This window comes from Lepeophtheirus salmonis, chromosome 13 (genome assembly GCF_016086655.4).
Source record: "Lepeophtheirus salmonis chromosome 13, UVic_Lsal_1.4, whole genome shotgun sequence".
In the NCBI taxonomy this organism is placed as follows: Eukaryota; Metazoa; Arthropoda; class Copepoda; order Siphonostomatoida; family Caligidae; genus Lepeophtheirus; species Lepeophtheirus salmonis.
This window is the reverse complement of record NC_052143.2, coordinates 42,427,558-42,454,878: the sequence shown is the minus strand read 5'-3', so window position 1 is coordinate 42,454,878 and position 27,321 is coordinate 42,427,558. Positions and strand designations below refer to the sequence as shown.

The 27,321-nt window shown below is 30.4% G+C and overlaps 3 protein-coding genes across 6 annotated transcripts; 1 reads left to right on the top strand and 2 right to left on the bottom strand.

Annotated features, from left to right (window-relative positions):
* Nucleotides 1-891: 891 nt before the first annotated feature.
* On the bottom strand, nt 892-8,480 carry LOC121127778 (mitochondrial disaggregase). Of its 3 annotated transcripts, none has more exons than XM_071892745.1 (4): nt 6,668-6,758; nt 3,371-6,601; nt 2,564-2,933; nt 892-2,500 (listed from the first exon to the last, which is right to left on the bottom strand). In XM_071892745.1, the coding sequence occupies exons 2-4, from the start codon at nt 3,469-3,471 to the stop codon at nt 1,049-1,051; spliced, it is 1,923 nt and encodes a 640-aa protein (XP_071748846.1). In that variant the 5' UTR covers nt 3,472-6,601; nt 6,668-6,758; the 3' UTR covers nt 892-1,048. The 3 variants fall into 3 exon arrangements, with proteins under 3 accessions (XP_071748846.1, XP_040579195.1, XP_071748845.1); XM_040723261.2 differs by lacking the exon at nt 6,668-6,758 and having other exon boundaries at nt 3,371-3,486; nt 4,381-4,707; XM_071892744.1 differs by having other exon boundaries at nt 3,371-8,480.
* Nucleotides 8,481-9,148: 668 nt separating this feature from the next.
* LOC121128083 (major facilitator superfamily domain-containing protein 6) lies at nt 9,149-13,051 on the top strand. Of its 2 annotated transcripts, XM_040723647.2 has the most exons (9): nt 9,149-9,200; nt 9,268-9,759; nt 10,199-10,337; nt 10,401-10,657; nt 10,716-10,992; nt 11,114-11,610; nt 11,678-11,920; nt 11,976-12,143; nt 12,217-13,051. In XM_040723647.2, the coding sequence occupies exons 2-9, from the start codon at nt 9,702-9,704 to the stop codon at nt 12,240-12,242; spliced, it is 1,665 nt and encodes a 554-aa protein (XP_040579581.1). In that variant the 5' UTR covers nt 9,149-9,200; nt 9,268-9,701; the 3' UTR covers nt 12,243-13,051. The 2 variants fall into 2 exon arrangements, with proteins under 2 accessions (XP_040579581.1, XP_040579582.1); XM_040723648.2 differs by lacking the exons at nt 9,149-9,200; nt 9,268-9,759 and adding an exon at nt 9,855-9,961.
* An 11,851-nt stretch (nt 13,052-24,902) lies between these two features.
* On the bottom strand, nt 24,903-25,396 carry LOC121127955 (cuticle protein 19-like). The gene has a single exon (XM_040723537.2). The coding sequence runs from the start codon at nt 25,364-25,366 to the stop codon at nt 25,037-25,039; it is 330 nt and encodes a 109-aa protein (XP_040579471.1). The 5' UTR covers nt 25,367-25,396; the 3' UTR covers nt 24,903-25,036.
* Nucleotides 25,397-27,321: the final 1,925 nt, after the last annotated feature.

Genomic DNA, 27,321 nt, shown 5'->3' with positions numbered 1-27,321 from the left:
CCTTTTACTGTTATTACAATAATTCGGTTTTTGGATTTTTTATCTTTTTTAGTGCATTTTGAAATTGACAACCTATAACTTAAATAATATATTGAGACATGGGAAATAGTTCTTGTTTATTGAAAAAAATCAACTTACTAGCGAAAAATCAAACTTGCCCTCCAGAAACCACGAATCTGGTCTGATCAGAAATAAAGATAGCTTTAAACACGTAACTTAAAATTCTGAACAACTTATACTTTAATGTCAAAAATCTGTATCTGCCTCCGTTTTTTAAATAAATGCCTCTTTATCTTTGTTTTTCTAAGCGGGACGTACAAATAAATCATTCTAATACTGTTTCGGATAATATTGTAAGGTTGTGTGACTATGACGTAAGCATTATATAATTTCGCTGTCACTGACTGATAAGTGATCAGTGATATCTATAGACTATAATATAACTGAGGGCATTAGAACTTTCTTATAAGGCAAATAATACAAAAACGATTATTAATTTGTATTAAAATAGCCAAAAATTACACCATTAATATATCAATCAATTATGGAATGTTTAATAATTGCATTAATCATCCTCCCATGTAATGTAAATCCTTCATTTAAAATTATTCACCTCAATTTTTGTTTCTACTTATACAAGTTGCAACTTGTACATAACATATATCTATACAAATACTCGTCAATACATCTATTAACTTTAAAAAAAGAAAAGATTAAATAGTTGGAACTAAAAAAAAGGATAATACAGCACAGTATTAATTTAAGTTCATCAAGATATGGACATTATTATTTTGTAAATAGTGTTTGAATTAAGTATTATAAATTCACCGACCTATAAGCAGAATTGATCAAATTTTACAAGTACTAGCCTTGCAACGGAGACAAATTTAATTTTGTTTCAATCTAAATAATTTATTTCATTCGAAACATTAGACAATACACATTATCACTATGTTATTTGTCTGAAAAATGATAGAAGAAAATTAATTTCTATCAACTTAAATAAATAATTGACAAGAAACATTGAATAAATCCCGTTACAAATTCTTTAATTAAGAGGAGATGAAAATGAGAAGGGCTCAGATAAATCCTGAAAGTCTTTTTTACCGTCCTTTTTAATAGTCACTTTTAATTTATCCGTTTCGGGACCAGGGTTCATTTGATCTTCAAGTATTGAAAGTCGAACAGAGCTACCCTTGGTTAATTGCTCTGTTTCATGTGCCATGGCCAATTGTGAGACAACTTGGCGCTCAACCTCATGCTTTATAGACCTTGCTCCATAATAGACATTATATCCGTTAGTCAAGTAATGAAGGACTCGATTGTCCCATAAAAGCTCTACATTATGCTTTTGCTTGGCCTTCTCACACCAGAACTCCAGTTCTCTTTCCACAAGACCAACCAATTCTGTCTTAGAAAAAGGAAGGAAGTACACGATTTCATTTATCCTACCGAGAAATTCATCTCGGCGGAAATGTTTTTTCAAGATCGGCTGCACGACTTTTTCCTTAAAACGACGAGATATGGTGATCTTATCAGACAACTTTTCATACTCTAGAGTTCCTTTCGATCGTTCCTCATTTATTTTTTCTGATTCACTACGCAAATGAAGAGCATGTTCAGCAATGGGATCCGAAGCCAAATTAGATGTCATAATAAAAATAGCATTTTTGCATTCAATAGTTTGTCCTTTACCATCTGTGAGTCTCCCTTCATCGAATAGTTGAAGCATGACTGTTAACACATCAGGATGAGCTTTATCAACTTCGTCGAATAAGACAACTGCATTTGGAAATTCTTTCAATTTTTTCGTTAGTTGACCTCCATCGTCATGACCAATATAACCTGGAGGAGATCCAATTAACTTGGCTACTTCATGTTTTTCTTGGTACTCTGACATGTCAAGACGGATAAACGCATTACGGTTATCTTTGTGTAAATAATTAGCTATTTGTTTAGCTAGCTCTGTTTTTCCTATTCCTGATGATCCTAGAAATAAGAACACCAAAGGATGTTCGTCATCGATCCATCCATTTTCTTTTCGACGAATACAAGCAGATACAGTTGTAATTGCACCCTCTTGTCCAACGATTTTCTCTTTCATCCGTTTCTCCAGAGGGTATTTTCGTCTTTCTTCCAATTCCTTTAAACGCTTTGTTTCCTCATATACTTTTCCATAGTCCTTGAGCAAAGTCTTAATTTCTGAACCTTGTGCATAATCCAAAGGAGTCTTGCCATAATCATTCTTTTTGAAGGGATTTGCACCTCCTTTCAGCAATACCTCAATGACATTTTTTTCATTACTCAAAACAGCATAGTGCAAAGGAGAGCAACCTCGAAAATTCGCTCTCACATTAAGCTCTTCCGAGAAATCCGCTTGTCTCCGAATCATAACATCCAATGAATGCATACCTTTTTCTCTACCAGCATAATATATATTGGTAAAATCGTCTTCAGCATTAGGATCTGCCCCGTGACGGAGCAAAACTTCCACAACCTCCTGAAATGCAATGGTCCATTCATAAAATTTATGATTTCTAATTTATATTTAATAAACCCTCACCTTTTGTCCAGAAAATGACGCCACATGAAGTCCTGTCCAACCCAGAGAATGTCTTGTGTTAGGAGTTAACCCATTTTTTAACCTAGACTCAACTTCGATGGCACGTCCCAACTTTACCGAACGGAAAAAGGAGGAATTTTCCTCATCCACATCTTTATCGTGATGAGTGAAGGCTACAAATACAGGAGGAGGCACAATGAATCCCAGGGCTTTAGTTGTACCTTGAAAACGTCTGGAGGGAGAGGGTGATATTCGAAGTCGGCGCCAAGAAGCGCCGAATATACGAAGAATATGTCTTGACAACATGGATTTGTTTACATTGCATTGTGGAAGGTTGCAAAGAGTTAAAATTGTTCCGTTTTTGGAAAAACTGTAAGAATGGTACTTTTTATAGGGGAGACCTTAATCATATTTAGATGTTGCAACGTTGGAAACTATATTAATTCATTGTGAATTTATGATTCTAAATGTCCAACAATGAGTGTATTACTTTCATTATAAAATATAACTTATGTCCTTAAGGATTTTCTATGGAGCTTAATATTCTTATTTTGCCTATGTCATCAGCGATGAAGATAAAAAGGGAATTTGTATAATATAAAAATTTACAGCTACTCAAAGATCAAATTCTATAGTTTTTCTTCCATTCCTATAACATACCAAACTCAAAATTTTGAAATTACCTCAAATATACAATAAAATCTTAATTTCTTTTGTCTAGAGCAGAGCTCTGCAACCCCCGACCCGAGAGTGATTTTTGACCGATTCGCCATCTTATCATGGACAATCTTTTAAATATATACATACTTGATACTAATCAAAAATGACAGTTGAGAGCCTTCAGAAATTTCCTTCTTTACGCCTGGAGATTGCAGATAAGAGAAGTGGTAGGGTTTTGCTTCTGTCATCGATAAATATTTCGCCTTATATAGAAAAAATATCACAAAATAAGTGTAGTATGTGTCTTATTAAATAATTTCTTTTTTTTTTTTGTAAAATATAGATTTTTCTTTTAAATTGTGTTTTTAAAATTTAATATTTCTAAAAATATAATTTCTGTAGTAAAAAATAATAAATAAAATTATATTGAATCCTTGTTTTCTCTAAACATCCAGAAACTCAATTATATATTCAATAACATGGGTTTCCACCATGACTTTACAGCAGCGATATCTGTTTGGCCCTCTCTTATGACATTATAAAGATGGTTGTCCCCTACGCTCCAAAGGTTGCTACCCCTGGCCTAGAGCTACACTAAAATTATTTACCCGCACCATGACTATTTCCATCAATTTTTTCCCTCACTTTCAAGCTGTTTCAAAATGCAAATACTATATTCAACCAAATCTCTGTATTTATTTGGTATTTACATTGACTTTAGAAAAACTTTGCTTTTCACAGATTAATAGGAAATTATTACATAATTAAATATTTTATTTTAAAATGATAGATCATTTGTCTTTCTAAATACCAAATATTCCAATGAATTTTTCGGAATTTTGGGATTTTACAAAGTTGAAAAGATTTTTTCCTCCCATTGAAAATTATCCAAGGCAATTCAAATTAAAAAAATACATATTAATTATTATATAAATTAGTGGTTAATATATTATGAAAAGTGAAGTAAACTGCTCAAATCTCCCCTAATAAATACCATCAATAATCTGTATTTATTAGGGATGGGACGATTCGAAATAAGATTTGATGACAATTCCCGTGCCGATTATAATAATATTTCCCAATTCCGATTCCAATATTCTTTATAACACGACTAATGTTCTTCAGACTATTCTACATCTTATAATAATTTTACTTACCTAAAACAAGCACTGGTTTGAGCGTAATAAATACACTTGTACACTTATATTACAGCACTACCAGCGAGTCTAACATGTAAATTAGTATACATTACAATCATGAAGATAAGAAGTAACAATGTAGTCGTATTAATGAAATACTCCAGGTGTGTGCATATATAATCGAACGTGTATCAAGTGCTGATGGTGTACGGTAACTTCGTATAAGGACATTCCGTATAAATTTTTTTTGTATAACAACAATTTCGTATAAATCCCTAACCCCGAAAATACCCTCAACATTCTGTGTACAAAATGGCAATTCATTAAATCTATAACTCTTATTATTATTCTTTAATTATGGAAGAGAGAATACATATTAATATATAAAAGTATTTAGTAGTTAAGTCTAAGTGTGCTCTTGAAAAACGGGAGTAACACTCATGATTTATTTGGTAATTGTTATCTTCGATATTATTAAAGCAAAATTTGTTGTTTAGACGAGGCGTAATTACGCCGGATAATGGCAGATACTACAGCGAGTGTAGTACCAGAACCAGACAAATCTGGATAAATTAGATACAAAGAAGTTCTTAAAAATAATAACTAATAAGGAGACAATAGGGGATAAAAGCTGTATCTCTCTTCATTAAAAGGTATTACTTATTTCTAATGAATGATTTAATATAAATATTTGATTATTATCAACATTTAACGTCTGTGATTAAACTTGCGTATTTATTTCTGAATAAACAACTCGAGCAGTGTTATATATTATTTATTAATATTACAAAGCAAATATAGAGGCAGTGCTTCAGGTTGGGATGTAATGCATATTGGAAGGGAAAAACAAAGAAATCCTAAAAATACGTCAAGAAGTCAAATGCTGTTTGTAATGGACTGTTTGTGGGTCGGTATATACATAATCTCATATTTGTGGCCCGTCAACACAACTGCATGAATTGAATGCGGAATACATTTGTATGCTTAGACTCTTAAAGTAGCCAAAATTAATTGTCACAATAAAATAATGAAAAGTTGATGGATTTTGTTTGAAAGGTCATTATAAGTCTCTTAAATCAAATATAGTTTCTAAACAATAGATAAAATTATGGGTTATCCTAACTCATACCACAAATTTAAAAACAAGTCCCATAAATAACCAAAATATGGCTATAAAATTTTGTACACAATGTACATTTGATTTATGAAGTAAAAAAAAATATTGAGATTTGCTCCTTTTCTGGATTTTTGTTAAAGATTTTACATTTATTAATGTTGTGTCTTGACGAGGTTTATAGACACAAACTAATTAAGTAGAGGAATCCAGGAGGACCGAGAGAAACGGGGAGAAGACGTGGAGGAATGATACGATGTAGAATTATAAGAAACACAGATATATTCTTATTAAAAACATACTCAATACTGTTCTGACATATTCATAAGAGTCACGGCTATTTATACTAGAAATTAATCATTACTTTATATACGTCATAATAATGAGAAGAAGATAGAATGTACACTACAATTAGCCTATGGGATTAATAAAGATCGTCCCGTGTCCACCTGTCATTCATAGCCTATGAATAACAAGTGTAATTTAAAAAAAAAACTCACGAACAAAACGTACAATGATCTCTGAATAGCATTTTATTCCCTTTTTGAAGTTCCAAGTGAGAAAACTGAAAATCTTCAAAAATAATGGTAACAGCTGTACAAAATAAAAAATTAACCTTTTCAGGTTGAAACTACAAAAATATAATATTTTTTTCATAATTGATTATCAGTACTCATTATTTCCATTCGTCATCATTCATCACTAAAGAGGAGATGTGTTTAAAGTAATTACACTATTCTGTGACATACAATTTATTTTTGATTCACGAAACCTTTGAACGCGTAAAGGTATGAATTTCAATTCCATTTACTCAAGTGAACGGAGAGAGAAAAAGAGTCGGGACTCCGTGGAAAGACATTTAAGTCATTAATTAGGACTCATTATAGTGTAGGTATATTAAAAACGTCAAAATCGCCACTATGAGATTGCTCATTTGTGGATAAGGTAGTTCTAACATATGATTCATTTTCAAACTTTTTCTTCACCTAATTTTTCATTATTGAGTGAATTATTGTCTTTATTTTATACTTTGAATATCATTGACTTTCTTCTTAAAGTTTCGATGAAGTATAATACATTTCTTTAGTTTAACTAAACGTATACTTCAAGATCCCAGCTACATCACTGTTTACAAAAATAAAAAATTAGTGAGTTAAAACTACATTATTTTGTCATTAATATTATGTCTACAAGCTTTTGTCCAGATAATTTTGATATTTTTTGACTTCCGGGCCTCTCTGATTGATTTGACGAATATTTTAATAAATCTAAGCTAAATTTTACCGAAAAATCAAAAGAAATAATTTTGTAATTTTTGCGTAATATTTATTTTGAAACTTTAGCTGAAAAATGCAGGAATACCAACATTACATCAAGTTGTTTGATATAAACGGAGTTATTGCAATTTTTATAGGCTAAAAATTAAAATATTTTATCATGTACAATTGTCACACTTTCAATTCTTATATGTTTGCTTAGTCTAATTGAACACTAAATAGTTCAGCAAATTTGAAAAAGTCGTCATAATAAACATGACACATACTGTCAAAATATCATCATAAATAGTACATTTACTATCTAAAAATTTTTTTTAACTACAATTTACTTCAGATGTAATCAAATAATAGTCACATCAACCAGAGAGGCTCAGAAATGGGAATAAATCAAAATTATCTGGACAAGAATTGGTAGAGACAATATTAATGACGAAATAAAGTAGTTTAAGTCGCAAAGTTATATAATTTTTTAGACAGTGATGAAGTTGGGATCTTGCAGTACGTATTAATCGAAATAAATATATGACAATTTATCGAAACTTTAAGAAAATAGAGTATTCAAGTCAACCATATTCATCGTATCAAATAATTATTATAATTGATTCAATAATAAAGAATTCGGTGAAGAAAAGTCTTGAAAATGAATCATATGTTGGAACTAGTTAATCCGTATATGGACAATTTTGTGTTGGTATCCTCCACGTTTTTAATATAAGTGTAATAAAGACTATTCAGTAGTGATTAATGCATTAAAGACATTACAGATACTAAGGGACTCTTATCAAGAAAATAGTTTTCTTGGAGTAGAAGTTGACTTTAGGAGGATTGCACTCAAGAGATTCAATGAAGGAGCTGGGGTGGCGAATGATAAATTTCTTTGTTCCTCGCTGTATTTTAAAATATATTTTTCTTTATGAAACTCTTCACTTCTTTAATATAAGTGTATGATTATTTGACACAAGATAAAATCATATTTATGTTACACACAAAAGCAGAATAAAATATTCATTGCAGACTGAAACTATCGGGAAAGAGAGGAAATTATCTTTTAGAGTCTAAAATCATCTTCCACTCGTTTTCCAATGAAAAAAAAAAAGACTCACAAGTAATAAGGAAATCAGGGGAGAGCTTGGTTATGTAATAATCAGTATAGACTGTATGTACATCACGAAATCCGAATAATAAATGAAATTGATATGTGATATAAAAGAGTGATTTCTACGTTATATTATTTACATCAAGAACACTGAAGTATTATTTTTAATTAAATCGTTATTTTAGAATAGGAGACGAAGACGAGTTTAGTTAAGGAGGAATGGACTCAATAATTTCAATGAAGGATCTGTGGGTGGAGGATGAGAACTCTCTGTTCCTCAGATGTAAAGGGGGATTTACACAATAAAAGATCCTTCTATTAAAAGATATAAGATCCACTGAGTGAGTCACAAAGAGGCGAAATCCCTTGAACAGAACATGAAGTTGAAGAGAGGATCAAAAGGCGTTTGAATTATATGAATTTCAAGGCAGGGGAAGGATGGGTGGATGTGTATACATTACTACATATATCCGACTGATTCACACGAAAGATCCCTCCAAATCACTATTAATGAGTTCTTATATTACTATAGAACTCATTTTCACTATGTTCTTTCTTTAAAATATATTTAATATAATATTAATTAAGGAATACAAAGTATTTATTACACTTGCCTAATGTATGAGTCGTTATGTTTATTATTACGATATGTTCAAATTGGTTGCGCCACCTAGTGGTCAAACATACTAAACATACAAATAATAATAGAAGAGGCAACGATTGCGTGTGAGAAACCTTTTTAATTTTTTGCCAATAAAAATGCAATTACTCCGTCAATATCTGCCTAATTAACAAAATTTTGGTATTGTTGCATTTTCAGCTAAAATGAAACAAGAACTACAATTAATATATTTTTTATTTCTTGTCAACATCCCTACTTTATACTTTACACTTCAAGCCTCTCTCAGGATTTCTTTAATACTTGTAAGACTATTTTGCATTTGGAAAACAAGTGGAAGAGTATTTTAAACTCTCCCATATAATGAAATACACTTTTTTCGTTATTTTGGCCTACAACGCATTATTTTATTATGCTATTAGATAAATTAATTAATTACAGATATTCACTAAATGTTTATCATAAGAGCTAATTATTAGTTGTTTTATTGAAAATTATTTTAAATAAAACAAAATAATAATACGATTGTTTTAGTATTGATTGAACAAATAATAATAAAAAAGATCATTTATGATATTTTTCTAAATATAAATTCCTTATTTATGAGGTCTCTGTTATTTTTATTTTTTTATCTAATTAGTTATTGATTCGGCTTTTTTTTAAACATGGAAATACTATTTATTATTGTGAATGTTGTCAACCATGTCGAAGTTTCAAAATCCTTCCTTTAAGGTAATTACATTGAACTCTTTATTTATTATACTCAATATAAATGTTCAAATTAAAATTTTATTCTTAGGTCTATATTTTTCACATGATCATTTTATGTTTAATAAATAATAGTAATTTATTCTTAATGTATAATTGATTTATCCGCTATACTGACAGGTTTTTATCTCAAAAATATTCCTCATATTAAGACAATCATGACTATTCCCTACTAAAGGAAAATATTTGATAAATACACTTAATACATTCAAAAATACGAGGTAACTAATTCTAGTGTCTATATTAATAAACATTTGTAGAGAGAGATATTCTCCTTGTTTAATTTAAATACCTACACGCGTAAACTATGAAATTAATATATACAAAAGTAGTCATAGCACTATCCCACTTGATTTCCATGTCCGTGACGTCAGGTATACAAAAAAATAAATAAAACAACACAACAAACTGTACATCAACTTGTACTATCTTCGTTATAACATCAGTATTCGTTGATCATCAATCATGAAAATTAAGTCAAATACATCCATACTTAAACTCCACTATTTTATCCATGGAGCTGGTAAGTAAGCAGATTCTTTTAGTAGTATATTCTAGATTACACGTATTTGTTTTTGTTAAACTGAACGGAGCTCCCTCTAGGGGTTGATACTTACTTTCCAGCTTTTTAACAATTATTTACATAGTTTATTTATCAATTGACAATTATATTAATTGTACAAATGCTTAGGTATACTGCAATGATTATTTATCTGATTTCATAGGTTTGAATCCATTTTTTTGTACAAAGTTCCGGATTTTTTTTAAAACACAGAGCTTCAAGTTTTAGTTTTAATTGCATTTACCTCTTATTAATTTTTTATATTTTTTAATATAATAGTTAAATGATGATAATATGTATGATCTAGTAATATAAGTAACAAGTGTAATGTGTTCTTAATTGGTAGTCAATAGTGTTTCATACTATCATTTATTTTTTCATGTCCCTATTACTTTTGCAGGAGCGTCTCCAATCAATCCCTATATCACAATTATTATAAAGCAACTAGGAATGAATGTTGCTACTATGGGGCCCGTTTTGTTATTCATCCAGATATTAGGGCTTATATTCAAACCTATTTTTGGAATTTTGATGGATCGGTAATCATAAACACCATCTCTTGGCATCCTAGTTAAGCTAATCAATTAATGATTATATTTCAGATCCCACAAAAAGACTTTAGTATTTCAAATAGCCATTGCCGGTACCCTACTATATTATGGCTTTAATATATTACCTAAGAATGGAACATTTGAAGAAGTGTTCAATTTAAATGTTGAGTGTGGTGACAGTCATAATCTAAAAGCTATTGTCACAGAATCAAAAGTACCTGATTTATGCCTTAAGCATAGGTTCAATTCCCTTTACCGTGATACATCAGTTCATTGTGATTTTCATTGCACAGATAGTAAATTTAGTGGTTTGTGGATCCTCCTTTTTAAAAAAAAATGTTAAACATTGAAGATTTTTTTTCTAAGATTTCAGATTCAAAGGAAGTTTCGTAGGTTCCAAAGTTGATATGATAAATAGAGGGCATCTCCGGATTTTTTTAGACCATCGATTGGATCATCCTTGTAATTCTCAATTAAAGTGCTCAACAAGGTGTCCTCAATTTCCAGAGGTTGAAAAAGTTATGAACAGTTACTTGAATGGAATGCGTTACTATTTCATAGTGTTCATTTGGATTGTTGGTCATGTATCTTTTTCTATTGTCAATTCAGTTCAGGATGCTGTATGCCAAAAAATATGCCGAAAGTAAGATTACTTGAATTATAAAAAGTAAATATTTATGTTTTTTAATGATTTATTTTACTTACACCATTAAAATGAGATTTAAAGTTTTTTTTTTTTTTTTTTACTTTTCTTGAAATGCAAGTTCAGTTAATGCAGAAAAAAAAGAGGAAAACAAGGTCTATTATGGTCAACAAAGAACATGGAACTCAATTGGTTGGGGAATATCAGCTCTTTTAATGGGGAAGTTAATGGACATTTATAATCAAGACAAATTACTCTTTGATTATTCTCCTGTTTTTAACTCGATGTTAATCCTATGGACTTTGGATATCATAGTTATTGGTTTTCTTCAGATTCCCGATGATGCTAGGGATAATGCCAAATCCTATAATAATATAAGGAATGTCAATCAGCTAAAAGCTGTATATACTCTAATAACTACAAATCAAAGTGTTATTAGTTTTCTATTGTATGTCACCTTTGTTGGATTTTGCTATGGTGCCATGCATATTCATTTCATCTTTTTAGAGGATCTGGGCCAAAGAAATGATTGTAATGGCTTTATTGCAATGAAAACTCTTCAAGGGATTGTTTTGTTATTCCATACCCTGGGAGAGTTCCCTGTGTTTTTGCTATCTCGTACGTATTCGAAATTATTATATGGCATTCCATAGGCTTGTTTTCTCCGATGAATTATAATTTATAGACAAAGTGGAGGAAAAAATTGGATGCAAGGGCATGATGAGTGTGGTTTTGTTGACCTTTTCAGTACGATTTTTATATTATTCTTCTATCGAGTCCCCTTGGTCAATTTTATTCATAGAGCTTTCGAATGGTCTCACAACTGGATTATTTTGGCCGGCTATTTCATCATATGCAGTTTCTCTTGCTCCTACTAATGCTTCTGCAACGATGCTCACTGTCACTTATGCTGTTTTTGAAGCATGTGGTAACTAATATGCATTCATACTGTATACTGTAAATTCTATTATTTTACCTTACAGGAGTAGGAATCGGAAGTTTGGTTGCGACGAAACTGTATGCAGATCTTGGGGGTAGAATGGTGTTTACTATATATGGTATTTTCGCATTTTTTATATTTTTATCGCATGGAATAGTACAAATATACATGAATAAAGTTGAGTCAAACGAACTTAAAAACAAAACAAAAGGTCAACTATATTACATTTTTATTTTTCATTGATTTTTAACTTTTGATTAACCAATCCTTTTTATATCTTTCAGATAATACATATACAACACTGCTATAATTTAGCTTATGAAACGCTTGCAACTGTGATTAATAACTTGTCGACATACAATTATAGATTGATAACATTTATTTCCATTATATTTATGAATCTTTATATATTTTTTTAAGTAGGTTGTCATTAGTTTATCAATAAACTATTTTGTTACATGTTTTAAAAATATGAAAAAAAACATATATATGTCACAGTAGAGATTGAAATCTAGTAGAATCCCTGATTTTCCTAGTAGAGATTACAATCCTATTCTCTTCTTGGAAGAATTACAATTTTACTAAGGGAGACAGTAGCATTGAATATTTGAAGAAGTTGCGTGTTTTCGAAAATATTACGCCAAGTTATACCCTCTAATGAATCGTGACCGGTAATTTAATTCCCAGTAAATTAATTCCCTGTAAAATTAATTCCCGAACATTTCATTCTTTCATTACCGATTTTTTTTTTAAATTTATGCTTAGTCTAATGCTTGGAATTGTGATTCCTTTTAGTGAATTGAATCAGTTCTAAGAACCCCCCTCTTGTTCCCTCCAATAAAAATACTTTGCTACCATTTTTCGGAATGATTCAAACTGATATTTAAAAAAACCTGTATAGAATCAATATAGTAAAAAATTGTTAATTATTAAATTTAGTTAATATACATATCAAAAATATGGTGCATAAAAAATGGGTACTATATTATAGTAATCCTTTGAATCAAAATGTATTGCATACAATTTACTATTCAGTTCAACATTTAACTTCTCCTGTAGTTAACCCAATATTAATGTAAGGGTTCTTTTTAGTTAATAAATTATCTTTAGTTAAGAAAACCCTCAGAACAGGGATGTATTTTTTAATATTATATTGGATTTATTATGCTCAGGGAAGCGGTTGTGGAATAATTTTTTCATTCAATAGTTTGAGTAGACTCAAGTAAGCTGGATGACGTCATTAAATATCCTTCTTCAAATGTTCGGGAATGAATTTACCAGGAATGAAAAGACTTGCGAGGAATTTACACACAATTAAATTACCGGTAACGATTCATTAGAGGGTATAACTTGGTGTCATATTTTCGAAAATACACAACCTCTTCAAATGTTCAATGCTACTATCTCCCTCAGTAGAATTGTAATTTGTCCAAGGAGAGAATAGGATTTCAATCTCTACTATGACATATGCATACATAATTAATAAAAAGTGATAACAAAGACATACTGTCGGTAAAAACCCAAAAAATTTCGAGCTCATCCTGACACTTTGGAGAATGTTTAGAAGGAGAGCAGCTTAGCTGTCATGATTTTTTATTTTACTAGCTGCAATCAGCTGGAAGAGTAAGGAAATAAACTCAAATCCAACTATGTAGCTATCAAGGATTTAGGCATAACTTACTTCGATACTGATCCTCAATTCTACTCCCAGTCCAACTAGAAATTAGACAAATTATTCCCCAAAAAATCATCAGTATTATATTTTGTCTTTCGTGCTCTCGTGGTTACATTATACTTTGATGTTCTCTCTTCAAGAATAAAAAAATAATGATAGGTATTACATCAAATACGTACATAGTTTTTCCCCAAAAAGATAGAGTTTTTTTATATTGTTTCCTGCCTAATGAAGGAGGGGTTTTGTAGGTGAATTTTCCTCCAAAATATCATCAAAGCTCTTTTCTGACGTCATTAGAAACCATGTTTTCTCTATTTATTTCATACAAATCAAGAAAAAGGAGTAATTTTCAAACAAAAAAGGGCAAACTGATCAATTTTTACACAAAATAAACTTTTTATAGCCTGAGATTCCTAATGATAAACATGGATTTTACTTACATTTACCAAAATAAAGTTGGAAGTTTTATTTTACTTCAAATGAAAATTTTGAAGACGCACGTTTTGCCAACACAGGGCAATACGTATGGTTTCATAGCAAAATTGAGAAAATCAGTTTTTGTATGCTATTGTTTATTTGCATATGTAGTGATGCTAATGGGGAGCAATTTGGGTATTTCAGAAATACCATTCGTCTTGCTCCTGCCTTCTCCTCGCGCTCTGACACAAATCCTAAGCCCTATAGTAAAAATCATCTTCAGGGCAAGGCATCGAGCTAGTGTGTGTAAAAAGCGGGAGTGAGACATCTAGTACTATTGATTAAAAGTTACTGCTTTGGAGGATAAACTATCACATGATGCTGGTATAAAAATGAGAATCTTCTAAATTTCATATTACACTAGAAGAGTGAATATAAAAAGTAGTTGAAATTTTCAAATTGAGGAATATCTGATTTACTTCGTGAACTTCTATATTATAGATTTATTAACAAATATTAATACAATCCCTAGAACACCTTCAGAATGGACTGCAGTAGCCTAATCCGGCAAACTATTGCTAGAGCACCAAAAGTTAAAGTCATTTTTACATGTGCCCGTAATGATTGTATGTTTGATATGAAGTGTAGCAATAAATGTTTTTTTAAATTAATTACTAGTAAATTTAAAAAAATTAATGTATTAAAACGTATATTTGTGATATTAAGTTAAATTAGTATGGGTAAAATAAAAACGATGAATTATAACGAAAAATATTAAGTAGAAATTTTAATAGTGAAAGTAAAACAAATTAATAATAACTAACGGCACTAAATATTACAAATTGACTTAACAAATGATTAGGGACAAATGTAAATTATAAATATACAAAAATAATGAGACATTTTTATACAGAAAATAATATACTAATTATGAGTAGAAATAAAATCCATAAATCATACTTCAAATTCCATGTAGAATCCTCATTTTTTGTCATAAGTAATTTGTTAAGCTAAGAAAAGGAAAAGTAAATTAATATGTTCTGGATTTAAAACGACAACATGTTGGAATCCATGGAGCATACCCAATTCGTAACCCGAAGAAACTGATATTAGACAAACTATTTGCACGCCATTTGAAGCTAAGAATTCCGTTGACACCATTCATGCGGTTGTTCTTGACCATATTACTGTAGTTCTCTAACACCTTATCTTGGAGATTATGAACAGTTTGCTATATCCTAATCCTGAATTTGAAGAAGTATTTGTTTAATTAATTTTCTAATATTTAAATACATCAATAATAACTTATCAAAGTCTTTACACGAAGAAAATTATGTTAGATAATCTATTTGGACGCCATTTGAAGCTAAACCCCCCCTTTGAGACCATTCATGCTATTATTCTTGACAATATTACTGTATTTAGGAATAAATGTAATTTATTCTTCCAAAAATTATTTGATAAATACTTACTCCTACGAATTAAATATTTCAATATTCCATTTTATAATGAGCTTGTTCCTGACACTTTTTACTGATAAACATGATCTTATTTTTAAATGAATGGCTCTCAATATGGTGAAAATCCTCTCTAATTTACAATAAGTTTGATTCTGTAAATTGTCTCCATTATCTAGGTCTTGCAAATCGTTGTACGCTGGATTTTCATCTAAAAATATATATAATTTTGTTTTGAATGACTCTAGCTTGATATCTACCCCTAAATGTACGATAATAGTTAAGCTAACAAGTAAAGGAAGTCTTCCTTCTAACACGGTAATAGCCTTGGTAATAAGGTTGAAATTATGATTAATTATTGACAATTCTTCATAAATAAACTCATCATTTATAGTCTCCTTAGCTTTAACTACCGTTGGTGTTATTTCATCGAGTTTGTTAAAATATTCCCTGATTACTTAGAAGTTATTGAAATAGTTATGAACTGCTTTCAATCAAGTTCCCTAGCGTGTGATAATAAGTTCAATATTCAATGGAATGAATCTTATCATCCCAATATCCACAACGCATGTGGAAATTTAATTAAATTTGTGGGGCATTGTGAATTAACTATAAAATTTAATGGTGTCATCAGTAAGGCAACAACCATTATAAGTCCGGAGAGAAAAGATGAATTGCTCCTCAGTTGCAAACTTATCAAAGACTTGCAATAATTTTGAAGGATTTCCCGATGTTATCCTGTAACAGCATCGAAATTAAATCAAAATCAAAGCTCAACAATTTAATCAAAAAATATAACAGAGTATTTAATTGTGATAAATTAAAGCAATCACAAACTCCCGTTCCCAAGCCAGATCGACCTGAAAAGAAAATTTACAACACTTATTTGATCAAGTCTGATCCTAAACTAAAAGAACTTGATAAATTTGCAAGAGAAGATATAAATTATCCAAAAAAAAAAAAAAAAAAAATGATAGAGTTTTTGGGAGGCAAATAAATTAATGATGTATCGAAGACTCATCCAATACGTTCTTACCAGTCAATTTGGAAGAATATTTCACTGGAATACAAACTACTAATCACGAATGGAAAAATTATTATACCATGTTGTAGTAATTATAATTACAAATACGTAGCACTAAATAATAATCCTTAAAGATTATAATATAAAACACGACTTGTTACTGTGATAGTATATATAAGAATGAGTCTATATTCATTTACTCGTTTGTAATATAATATATACAAGGTACAATGAATGGATAAATAATAATAATAACAATCACACAGCAGGTCCCCAAATTGATTTTTGGGTTCTTTTTGTAACATGGCCATTCTACACTGGATTTTTACCATTAGCTAGCACCCTCTGCGTGCATATATTCATAAAATAAACCTATTTATATAACATTCCTGATAATTTTTGGGGCTAAGCCTCCCCCCCCCCAAAAAAAAGCTAGCAACGCCCCTGGTCATTCGAAAAAATAAAACAAAAATATTCAAAACGCCCCTGACGAAAAATCCTAGCACTGGGACTTATATACCAACCACTGGCTTCAAAATGTATTTCCAAGTGAGAGCAAAATTATATAATGGCAACGTTATGAGGGGATTTTGCATTTTTTTGGTAATGGTTGGGGGGGAAAAAAGTGCAGAAGCCTAGGCTTTAGGGTCTTTATGACAATTTTGACTAAAAAGTTTTTTTGTTTTTTTACAAATGCCGAATTTTGAATTCTTGGAAGATCCATAACTTTGTTAATTTTTTACTATTTGGATTAGAGCTACAAATTGAGAAGTATTTTTTGTTTTATTATATAAATAAAATTATTTCTAGTGTACGTTTTTAAACAAGATCTACCCCCTCCCCCTTTCTGCTGGGTGGGTAAATTTTTGATTGTGAAAGAGGAACATATATTTTATCCTCGTATTAAAGAAATAGTTTGATTCTTTTTTTTTTTCATTTGTTGAATATTTTTAAATTATAGGCCACTAATTTAAGAGACTTAAATTTATTTTTAGACCGTTTATCTGTCCAGTTCAATAACGGATAATCTTCGAATGAAAGATTTTCTTTTTTATCACAAAAAACCTATTGATACATTTTTTGGTAGTATAAATTGACACATCACTCATTTTCAGAGGATGAATTCGATTTTCTTAATTTAATCTCTAGAATGGTAATAAAGTAATTTTTCATGTCTAAACAAATCATGTTGACGTATATGTCGTTGAACGGGATACGAGGAAATATCACGATCCCTTTACTAAATCATAAATACATCACAATTTAAGTATGTAATAAAAACCTTTAAGAAGAAAAAATAAATTTTAATATAGCTTTAATTATGTTATATCCTCCATTCAAATTGTATTACGTAGGTTGCTTCCTATATTTTTGGTCTTAAATAAATTATGCGTTTAAGCTATATCGGCTGTATTGATAGCTTGGTTTTTATAAGTTTTCTACATAGTATTACAAAAAATTTATGTGTTTGTGGGATGTAAAGGGTTGCTTTTTAAAATTGTCCCAAAAATAATTGGCTCTAAATCAAAAACTACAAGAAATATTTTGAAACATTTAATTTAACTATTATAAATATTTTGAAACATTTAATTTAACTATTATAAATATTTTGAATATGAATTTATTCAATTTGGTCACATTTTGTCTTTTTAACAGCAAGCAATCTCTTCCAACCCTCATTGCAACTGGCACATATTACATCCTTTGAAATTTGGTTCCATTTCTTATCAAGGGCTCCCATGAGAGCATTTTTATTTCTTGAAATAAAACCAGATCGTCATATGACTTACTGGGAGATCGAGGCATCGTTAGAGATCAGTATAATCAGCATCTACATGATATTAAATAAAAATTTGTCTGTAAAGAAGATTTGTTCACGTTGGATCACACATTTAATCTGCCATATGATCAAAAGAAGTCTATCTAAATAGTAATATTTCAAATCACTATATAATACTCAAATCACGTGTAAATAAGAAAACGTTAATATAAAGTTGATAATGCCAATCTATCAACTGGATACAATAGAAGGTGCTTACAAGGCATGGGTTCTTTGAGGTAAGAAATATAAGTTGTAACCTATGTATTATCACCTATAGTGCGCTGATAGTTTTTTTAGAGCCCCTGAATTCCGATTTTTTGAATTTTTTAAACCTATCTCATCCGCAATTTATAACTTTAATTGTAAGTGATGAAAGAGCTAATTTTTAGTCGAACTGTGAGTTGTATAATTAATTGTTAAATAGATATCCTGACTTATGTGCTAAAAGTCAACTCGATATGTATATATAACTAAATTCAAGTCTGCCATTTATCTTCAATTTATCCAAATTAACAACAACACTACTAGGTTGTAAGTAATGCATTAGGGAGCAGAGCTCAATTGAGCACCGTTCTAAATTTTGTACTACAGCGGTAGTGCGCTCATTGTTTAGAATAAAAAGCGAGAGCAGACATCAGTTCCTTCAGAGATACCGCCAGCTCCTTCATGTGTGGAGATTACGTTGGAAGATGAATCTTTATTTTTTTGTAAAGGACTTTTCCTAACTGGAATATGATTTTATTATAATGAATTAAGATAAGATCTCAAAATTTCCCGCAAACATAAGTTCAAAAACTTGAGAACCCTGTGTTCAAGTTCGAACTAATTATAAGGTTAACCGGATGAGGGTGTATGAAGCCTCATGATAACAAATCCACTGAGACAGTGATTCCCAAACTTTTAATGCCAAGACACATCTAGAGACAAATGAAAATTTCTTGAGATGCCTATTTTAATTAAGCCAACTATTTGGATTACTACATGCTATTGCAAATAATGCATGATTGTCACAAATCGTACGGCACACTTGAACTTGTCTCAAGACACACTCCTTGGGAACCACTACCCATTAGCACTTAATATTATTTGATTTGAATGTGTTCATGTGAATTCTATCAATTTAATAATTGTTATTAATATATTAAATATTTGGGAGAATTGCCTTCATAGATACTATGAATGCTGCTCATATTTAATCGAGTGATATCGGGAGTGCCGTCATTCTTTTAAAAAAAAGAGCAAGAGCGCGCTAACAAAAATTAGTAACTGAGCTGGAGCGCGCTCAAGAATTTATCGAATGGACTAACGGTCTGATTGTAAATCATTATTAAACAGAGATTTATTAACACTTGAATGAGTGCCCAACTGCTTTGATTTCCGAGTTGATTTTCTTCAACCTAGTGTTGCCGAGTATATGTAATCTTGATCTCAATAGTACAATGGAAATGTTGACATGATGAATATTAGGATAAAAAAATACAAAATTACAGAGAAAGCCAGAAATAGCTTTTTTGGGCTTGAAGAGTGATTTTCGGTGGAGCTTCAGTTTGGCAGCTACCATCTTTACTTTTTTTCATTGCAACAATAATGTGAGAGTACGAGTTCTTCCTAGAATTGTCAGCTTGGTACGATTAATTCCCATGATTTGGTGGGTTCTAGTAAAACTTCAAAGTCTGTTTTATATTGTTATAATATTAGAGTGATGAGACACAAATACCGAGTGGTCCATTAAAATCTGAACACTTTAAATTTGCAATTTCAACAAGATATAATTTAGTACTTAACTATAGAATTTCAACAATATGTGTGTCTGAACACACTCAATAGTTAATGTAGCCGATCTTAACGGCAATTATAGCTTCCAGGGTGCGGTGGAAGGTCTGACAACCAATGCAGATGTAGTAATCTGTCATGGGGTCCCAGTACTGGCTAATAGTGGCTTTGAGGACCTTGGTGTTTGGATGACAGACACTGTAGGCCTTCCCCTCGACATGCACCCAGAATGTGTAGTCAAGGGGGTTGACATCATGGCTGTAGGGGGAGGGGAGGGTCATAAGTGTCAAAAAAGAGTTCAAAAGAACTCAAAAGAGTCTTTCAACGGAGGAGTACCTTTCATTATCCATGTGAAAATTGGCCTTTCCACCCTCACAAGGCTCTTTCCGACCACTTTTTTGAAAACTGTTTGGACAGTCTGGTGTAAACCGCCAATGCCCCTACATGGGCCTTTATGGACATGAAGGGATTGGCCTGGTGTGTTTTCTTTAACTCCTCCAGGTCTAATTTGGCCTTTTTGATAGAGCCTTTCTTCCTCTTCAACGTTTCAAACTTGATGACGGCTTAGACAGTGGTACAGGAGACGCTCAACTGTTTGGAGTGCGGAAATGGAAATTCGTCGATCACGATAGAGAGCTCAGATTTTTATGTCATAGAGGTAAACGCAAAATAACTACATGGCAGCAACGAATAACATGTAAGAAGGAATGGGTTGCTTTATATGAGATTTTAATTTTTCTTTTTTGAAGATTATGGAATGTATTGTCAGCTCTAAATGATTTCTCATAAAGATAAGCAATTATGTTTTGCAGGCATTTTGTTTTAAATAAATAATATTTCTGATTTTCAGTCATTTTAAGCCATTTAAATTTATTTGGAGCGTTAAGAACTAGTTTTTCTATTGAAGTAACTATTTTCTTATAGCAGGTCCAGTTCCGCAGCAATATTGATTCAATTTTAGTTTTTTTAATGCAGAAATTTATCAAAATAACTTATTTATATTTTGAGTTACTTGCTTCCTTATTTGTTATTATCAATTCAAAAACTTATTGCGTGGATTACTTAATATCTTAATAGACACAAGCCACACAATCCCATTATTAGAGCTTTTAAAATAAATTATAAGTAATTCTTCTATTAAATAACAATTGTAAAAAGGAAGAATTAATTCTTGTTAAAAAGGGAGAAATCATGAACGCGGAGATAGGGACTTATCCGATCGTCCATTGAAAACCCTCATTTGTGATTTAAGTAATCAATCATGAAATTGTGGATCTTTCAAAAAAAAATCGTTTTTTGATGGTGAAACTGGAAAGAGTTCCCCCAAAATCAATGATCAAGTATGATTCAATTCAGATGAAGACAGAGGTAAATTTTTATAGAAGATTTCCTTTTATTCTTTTCAGTGATCCCCCCTTTACTAGTGATTATAGAGGAGATACCTCTTATTAAACCACATCGAAGGAAGACATTTTTTGAAGAAATATCCTTAACATGGTTATGAAATTGTCAGTTTTCCCATAGTTGATTATATTTCCCATTATATTTCCCTTGTATTGGAGAAGAGCGTCTCTTGATGAACCAGTTTTCGTATACTTAATGGCTTCACATTAAGTAATTATTGTCTCACCTCTAGTGTTTGGATTTGACACAAAAAAGTAAAAAGTACATAAATAAGCATTATAGCGTATTAAATTGTAAACATGCAAATTAACAATCATGTTAAATATTTGTTAAAATTTCTTAACACCCTTTTTAAAATATTTATATTATTCTAATTCTTGTCTCACCTCTTGAGTTTGGATTTGATCTCCCTTTTCTAAATAAATTATTAGTGTTGAAAGTATTGTTTCTGATTTGATTTTCTGGTTGATTACATGTTTATGGTTTTTTCTTGCAGATTATCAAGGATGCCTCTTCCTCCCCTGTACACATATATATATATAGACGATATCCGCTTGAATATGTACCTTTAATCTCAGGAATTTGTAACTTATTATTCCAAATACATAACCTAAGTGTGGATTATTCAACATTTTAGGCATGAATTAGTCCATATTTTGCCTATTTTAATGCAACAAATCCTTATTATTACTACTACTCAAACTGAAGACCCGGGAGTTAATGATCTTTGTTTGATGTTTATTTAATTTCAAATTGATTCTGATAATTTATTGTGACACCAAGTTCATCTTTTACTTCCTGATATTTATGTACATATTACATTATATTTAAATATGAATGCTATGAACCATTAATTGGAATAACTCATGATTACATTGACCACTCTATGTAGAGTAATTAACCTATAAAGTAACAAATAAATTGTTCAGTTCTATAATTATTATTTTTATTTGAAAATCTTATCATGTATTGCTCGGACATAAATAATATTTTTTCATAATAAATTGATTGAGCTAGATCGGAAATAGTTTGATTGAAGCTGTTTTTTCTAATGATTGCATCTTGCTCGGTAACTTCCTCATACTTAGTCTTAAAAAAAACCAAGTAAATTTAAAACTTTACTCGATGTATTTATTCGCTTTACAACCCCTAATGACTTTTTTCATTGATTAAAATCTTATTTGCAGTATTTCACATTTGATATTTCAAGTATCTTTGAATGATTACTCTGAATACAATAACTGGACAACCTAAAATGAAGTAAAACTAGTTATCAATCATTAATTTAATAAAATATAGTTATCAAATCAAAATAATAATTAATTATCTTCTCATAAAGAGAGTTATCATTTTATTAATTTTGTGTCTTGTGCACAATATCTGAATCTGATTTTGTTATGTTCATAAATTGAACTTCATCTTCCATTGCCATTATACGGGTCCGTTGTTTAATCGTCACTTTCCTTTCAATCCTAGAGAGGGTATAGCACTTTCTCTTCCGATACGTCTTTTGAGTTCTCAATTTTTCTATTTCAAAAACTTCATGTTTAAAATGAAGAGAAAAACAACTATTTTAGAGCTATGAACGGATGGATTTACCATCAATGTAAATAATAATAATTGTATATAAACACTCATCAAATATAATTAAAATACATATATATATATATAGTATTTTTACACAGGTATCTAACTTATTGGTGTAGCTGATTTCCATTTATTAAGAATTTCCATGTTTGATGTTGGAACTTTATGTAAAGAAGTTCTTATTTTATTATCATTGAGCTTTCGATCATATGTTTTACCAGTATGGCAACAAGGAACCCCTCAATTTGAAGGTATATTTGACGTCTAGGAAGAATAATCAATTTCTATGCAAAATAATATCCACTTATAACTAATTGACGATAAAAGAATATATTTATATAACTTATTGAGTCCAAACATAACAACTTCCAATAGAAAGGTTGTGTGATTTTAATAGCGAATAGTTTATCCAAATGTTAACTAATACATACTTATTGCAGAATTTAGAAACAATTCAACACTTAACCACAATTCATTTCTGCACCAAAAAAAAAAAGATGACAATATATTACTATAAGTTATGTTCCAAAATAATGACAACATCCCTGAAAAGGTGGAACAAATATAAAAGTAGAAAAAAATTATCCATACCAATTAATCAAATTTTATTGGTTTTTTTTTCGTGCAACTTATATTAAATATATATATAGATATCTTAAATATATTATTCGTAGAGGTGAGTGATTGTTATATTTTAAAAAGGAAAAAAGCCCATTTCATTAGTAACTATTTTTTTTTTTCATAACTAGGCCAGAAATATAAATAGCAGCCTGTTAGGTACTATGCTTGTTCGTCATTCCAAGAGTACTTTACAATATGAATAATCCATCATGTCGAATTATAATCAATTGATAACGATGAAGGGATTGCCACTTCTTCTATTCGGCTCACTGTCATGTTTGTTTATTATTTAACTTATTTGAAGTACTACAAAGTGTAAATATTTGTTGGTTTATATAATGATCATTAGATGATATAATTAATACAAAATAAAATTTCTGCAAAATAATAAAAATAGTTAATCTATATGACATATATAGCATATGAACAATACCTATTAATCATACTATCATTCCATCGTTTATATTATATACATATTAAATATCATTTTTCGGCCAAATTTCCCAACTAGTCCTTTGATAAATTCCCCTACAAATTGTCCCTTTATAATATAATAATACTAAATTTTAATGTTGGAAATCTTTTGAGCTAATTTGCCTCATCGATGGGACAAGTAGTGATCGTTGATAAATATTGGTATAAAATAATAGTGCTTATCGTTACAACTGAAATAAAATTCAATTAAATCAAAAATATATATTGCAAATACATAAAATTAATCTAAATGAATTAATCTATAATCTAACTAACGGATAAACATATATATTATTATATAAGTATCTACACAATAAAAATACATTAAACATCAACTTTAAAACTTAACATAATTAAAGTGATATCAAAAGTTGGTATTTCAAATGACAGGTTTTCAAACTGAATTGTGGAAATTCAGTTTGTACTCTCTACGAATCTTTATTCCACAAAACGCTACAAAGTTTAGATAGGCAAGTCCAAAACAGTATTAATAATAGTTGTTTATACCAAAACTTGTAGAAACTTTCGAGAAATCGAAGAAAACTCGCCCGCTCTACTTTTCAACTGTTCTTTAAGTATCCCATTAAATACATTAACGAAGTTATTAAATGGTAAAAATATATTTTTCCTTGATATTTAGTTAATTCAATTTCAAGACCCCAAATAATAATATGATCACTTTAAACTTGCGAAAAAATAAACAGTTTTGAGGAATGTTATGACTTTTAAAAAGTAGATTTTGTATTTCATTTAGAGTAAATCAAATCAAATCAATTATCACAATTAAGGACATATTTAATATAAATATAAATCAATAAATAATAATGAATATTCATCAATGCCAAACTTTTTAAACATATCTGGGTTGCTGAGGAGCTTCGGGATAGGATGGAGTTCCTTCATACTGAACGTCAGCAACGTATCCACTATCTCCACTCACAGTGTAGGTCACAGTTTGAATACGACCATCCGGGAGAGCCACTTGATAGGATCCAGAGATGACCTGTCCATCAGAGGATTCTTCGGCAGAGAAGTCATTTCCTGATTGGGGATCTTGAACGGCGTATTGATAAGCGTAAGGCTCTTCAACCGGAGCATAAACAGGCTGAGAGGCTTGATATTGGGGTGCTCCAAAGGCACATGAGAAGACGACGGAAAGAAGGAATACTGAGGTGTACATGATTATTGTTGCTTGTAAACTTTGTACTGATTGCCGTTTGGAGGTGGAGCAGTCCTTATATAGGTACCTATGTGGACGGGTTTTTGTCGGTCATGTACAATTAATTTTTGTTGGTGTTACCCTTAATTATGTATTATTTGCGAAGTGCATATTTTTTCATTTTTTGCGAGCGAGCCAAGTGTCCTTCGGATGTTTGGTTTTTATTCCGTAGAATAGTTGAATGAAATAGTTTGTTGTTATTAGTCATGCGTATTTATTTGTATATTACAAAATGGTTGAACAACGTAGTTAAAGATTTCTTGTTTTTCTGTATTTATAACGTATGTTTTCGATTTTTATGATGGTTAAATTAATCATTTCTTGATGGTCCAATAAAAATATATCATTCATGATTTGCTCATGAGAGTAACTCTGTGTCTCTCATACAATATTTCTAACATTTTATTCCTTTTGTATTCAATATCCTAACATTTTGAGAAAAAATGTTCTGAGGTCTCCTTTCCAATTTTATAAGGAAAAAAATGTCTTTCCTCCACAGTTTTTCCATAAATGTTTCCAAAGGTTAAAGTATATATTATGGTTTCTGCAATGAACCACTTTATGGCAAAGTCTTTACAATTTATAACATGTAATATTCACTTGACAAAAGTATTTTTTCCCATAGATTCCCCTGTGTTGTTTATCAATCTTTTCTATATTGTTTTTGTAGTTTCAAGGACCTGCAACCTCCGGAAAAAAAACCCCATCCCTCGGTGTAATCTCCCTTCCACGTATATTTATGTTTAAGAAATCCTTTCATCGCCAATTCCTCGAGATAGGCCAAATTTATGTTTTTATTGAAAATCTCACCAACGTAATCAAATTTTTTTTTATTGACTTTGATCTAGATTCATGGATATATGATCCTGACAGCTCATTGTTTAAATTAAATTCAAAGATCCCCCCCCTTAGTATTGTGGATCTTATTTTCATTAAGTTATACATTCCGTTATGGCTCCCATTAGTTTGACAGGGCCTTAACTCTTAACTTATCATATGAAAATACTATCAACACAATCTCGTCCTTTGAGAAGCCTTCCCAACCATTTTGAATCATCTTCGAAAATTATTTTCAGCCTAGAAAATTTCCTAGAAAAATCCGAAACAAAGCAAGGGAAGACTATCATAATCCTTCGAACATGTTATTCGTTTCCATGTAATTATTTTGTGTTTATCTCTAGGAAATAAAAAGGTTTTACATACCGGATGGTACATTGAAATCTAAACACTTATTCATTCAATAATTAATGAAGGTTGTGCAATTTAAACTAATTCATATTTCGATTGATTAAAGCATAAGCAATTTGTTACAAAAAAAAAAAAAAAAAAAACTACGTGATAATGTAATAATTGAAACTTGGTTAAATTTCTACTTTTTCGGTAAAAACTACATATTGAGAATATTCTTTCACATTATATAAACATATTGGTATTTACGAGTATATACTCTAATGTACGTTTTTAAAACATCTAAATCCCCCCCCCCCTGCCCCTATGTCACCGGTCTCAAGGTTTTATTCATAAAAAAATATTTCTCGATTTCAATGTTGGGTATATCCTTGATTGTGAAAGAAAAATATGTTTTTGTGCTCGTATTTAAAAAAAAAATGCATTCAAGTATTTTCTTTTAGTTGAATATAGTTAAATTTTAGGCTACTAATTTAATTGACTTTAATTTTTTCTGAAAGCGTTCATCTGCCCATTTCAATAGCAAGATTTCAATTTCATACAATTTTTTTTCTCTTCTAACGTATACAATTGTTGTTATTATGAAATCATACATCATAACCTATTTTCAGGGGATGAATCCCAAATTTTTGTTTTTTTCTATAGAGTTTTTAATTAGTTAATCATTCATGACTAAACCAATCACACTGAGTTACATGTTAGGATCTGTCTTTGAACGGTATCAAAAA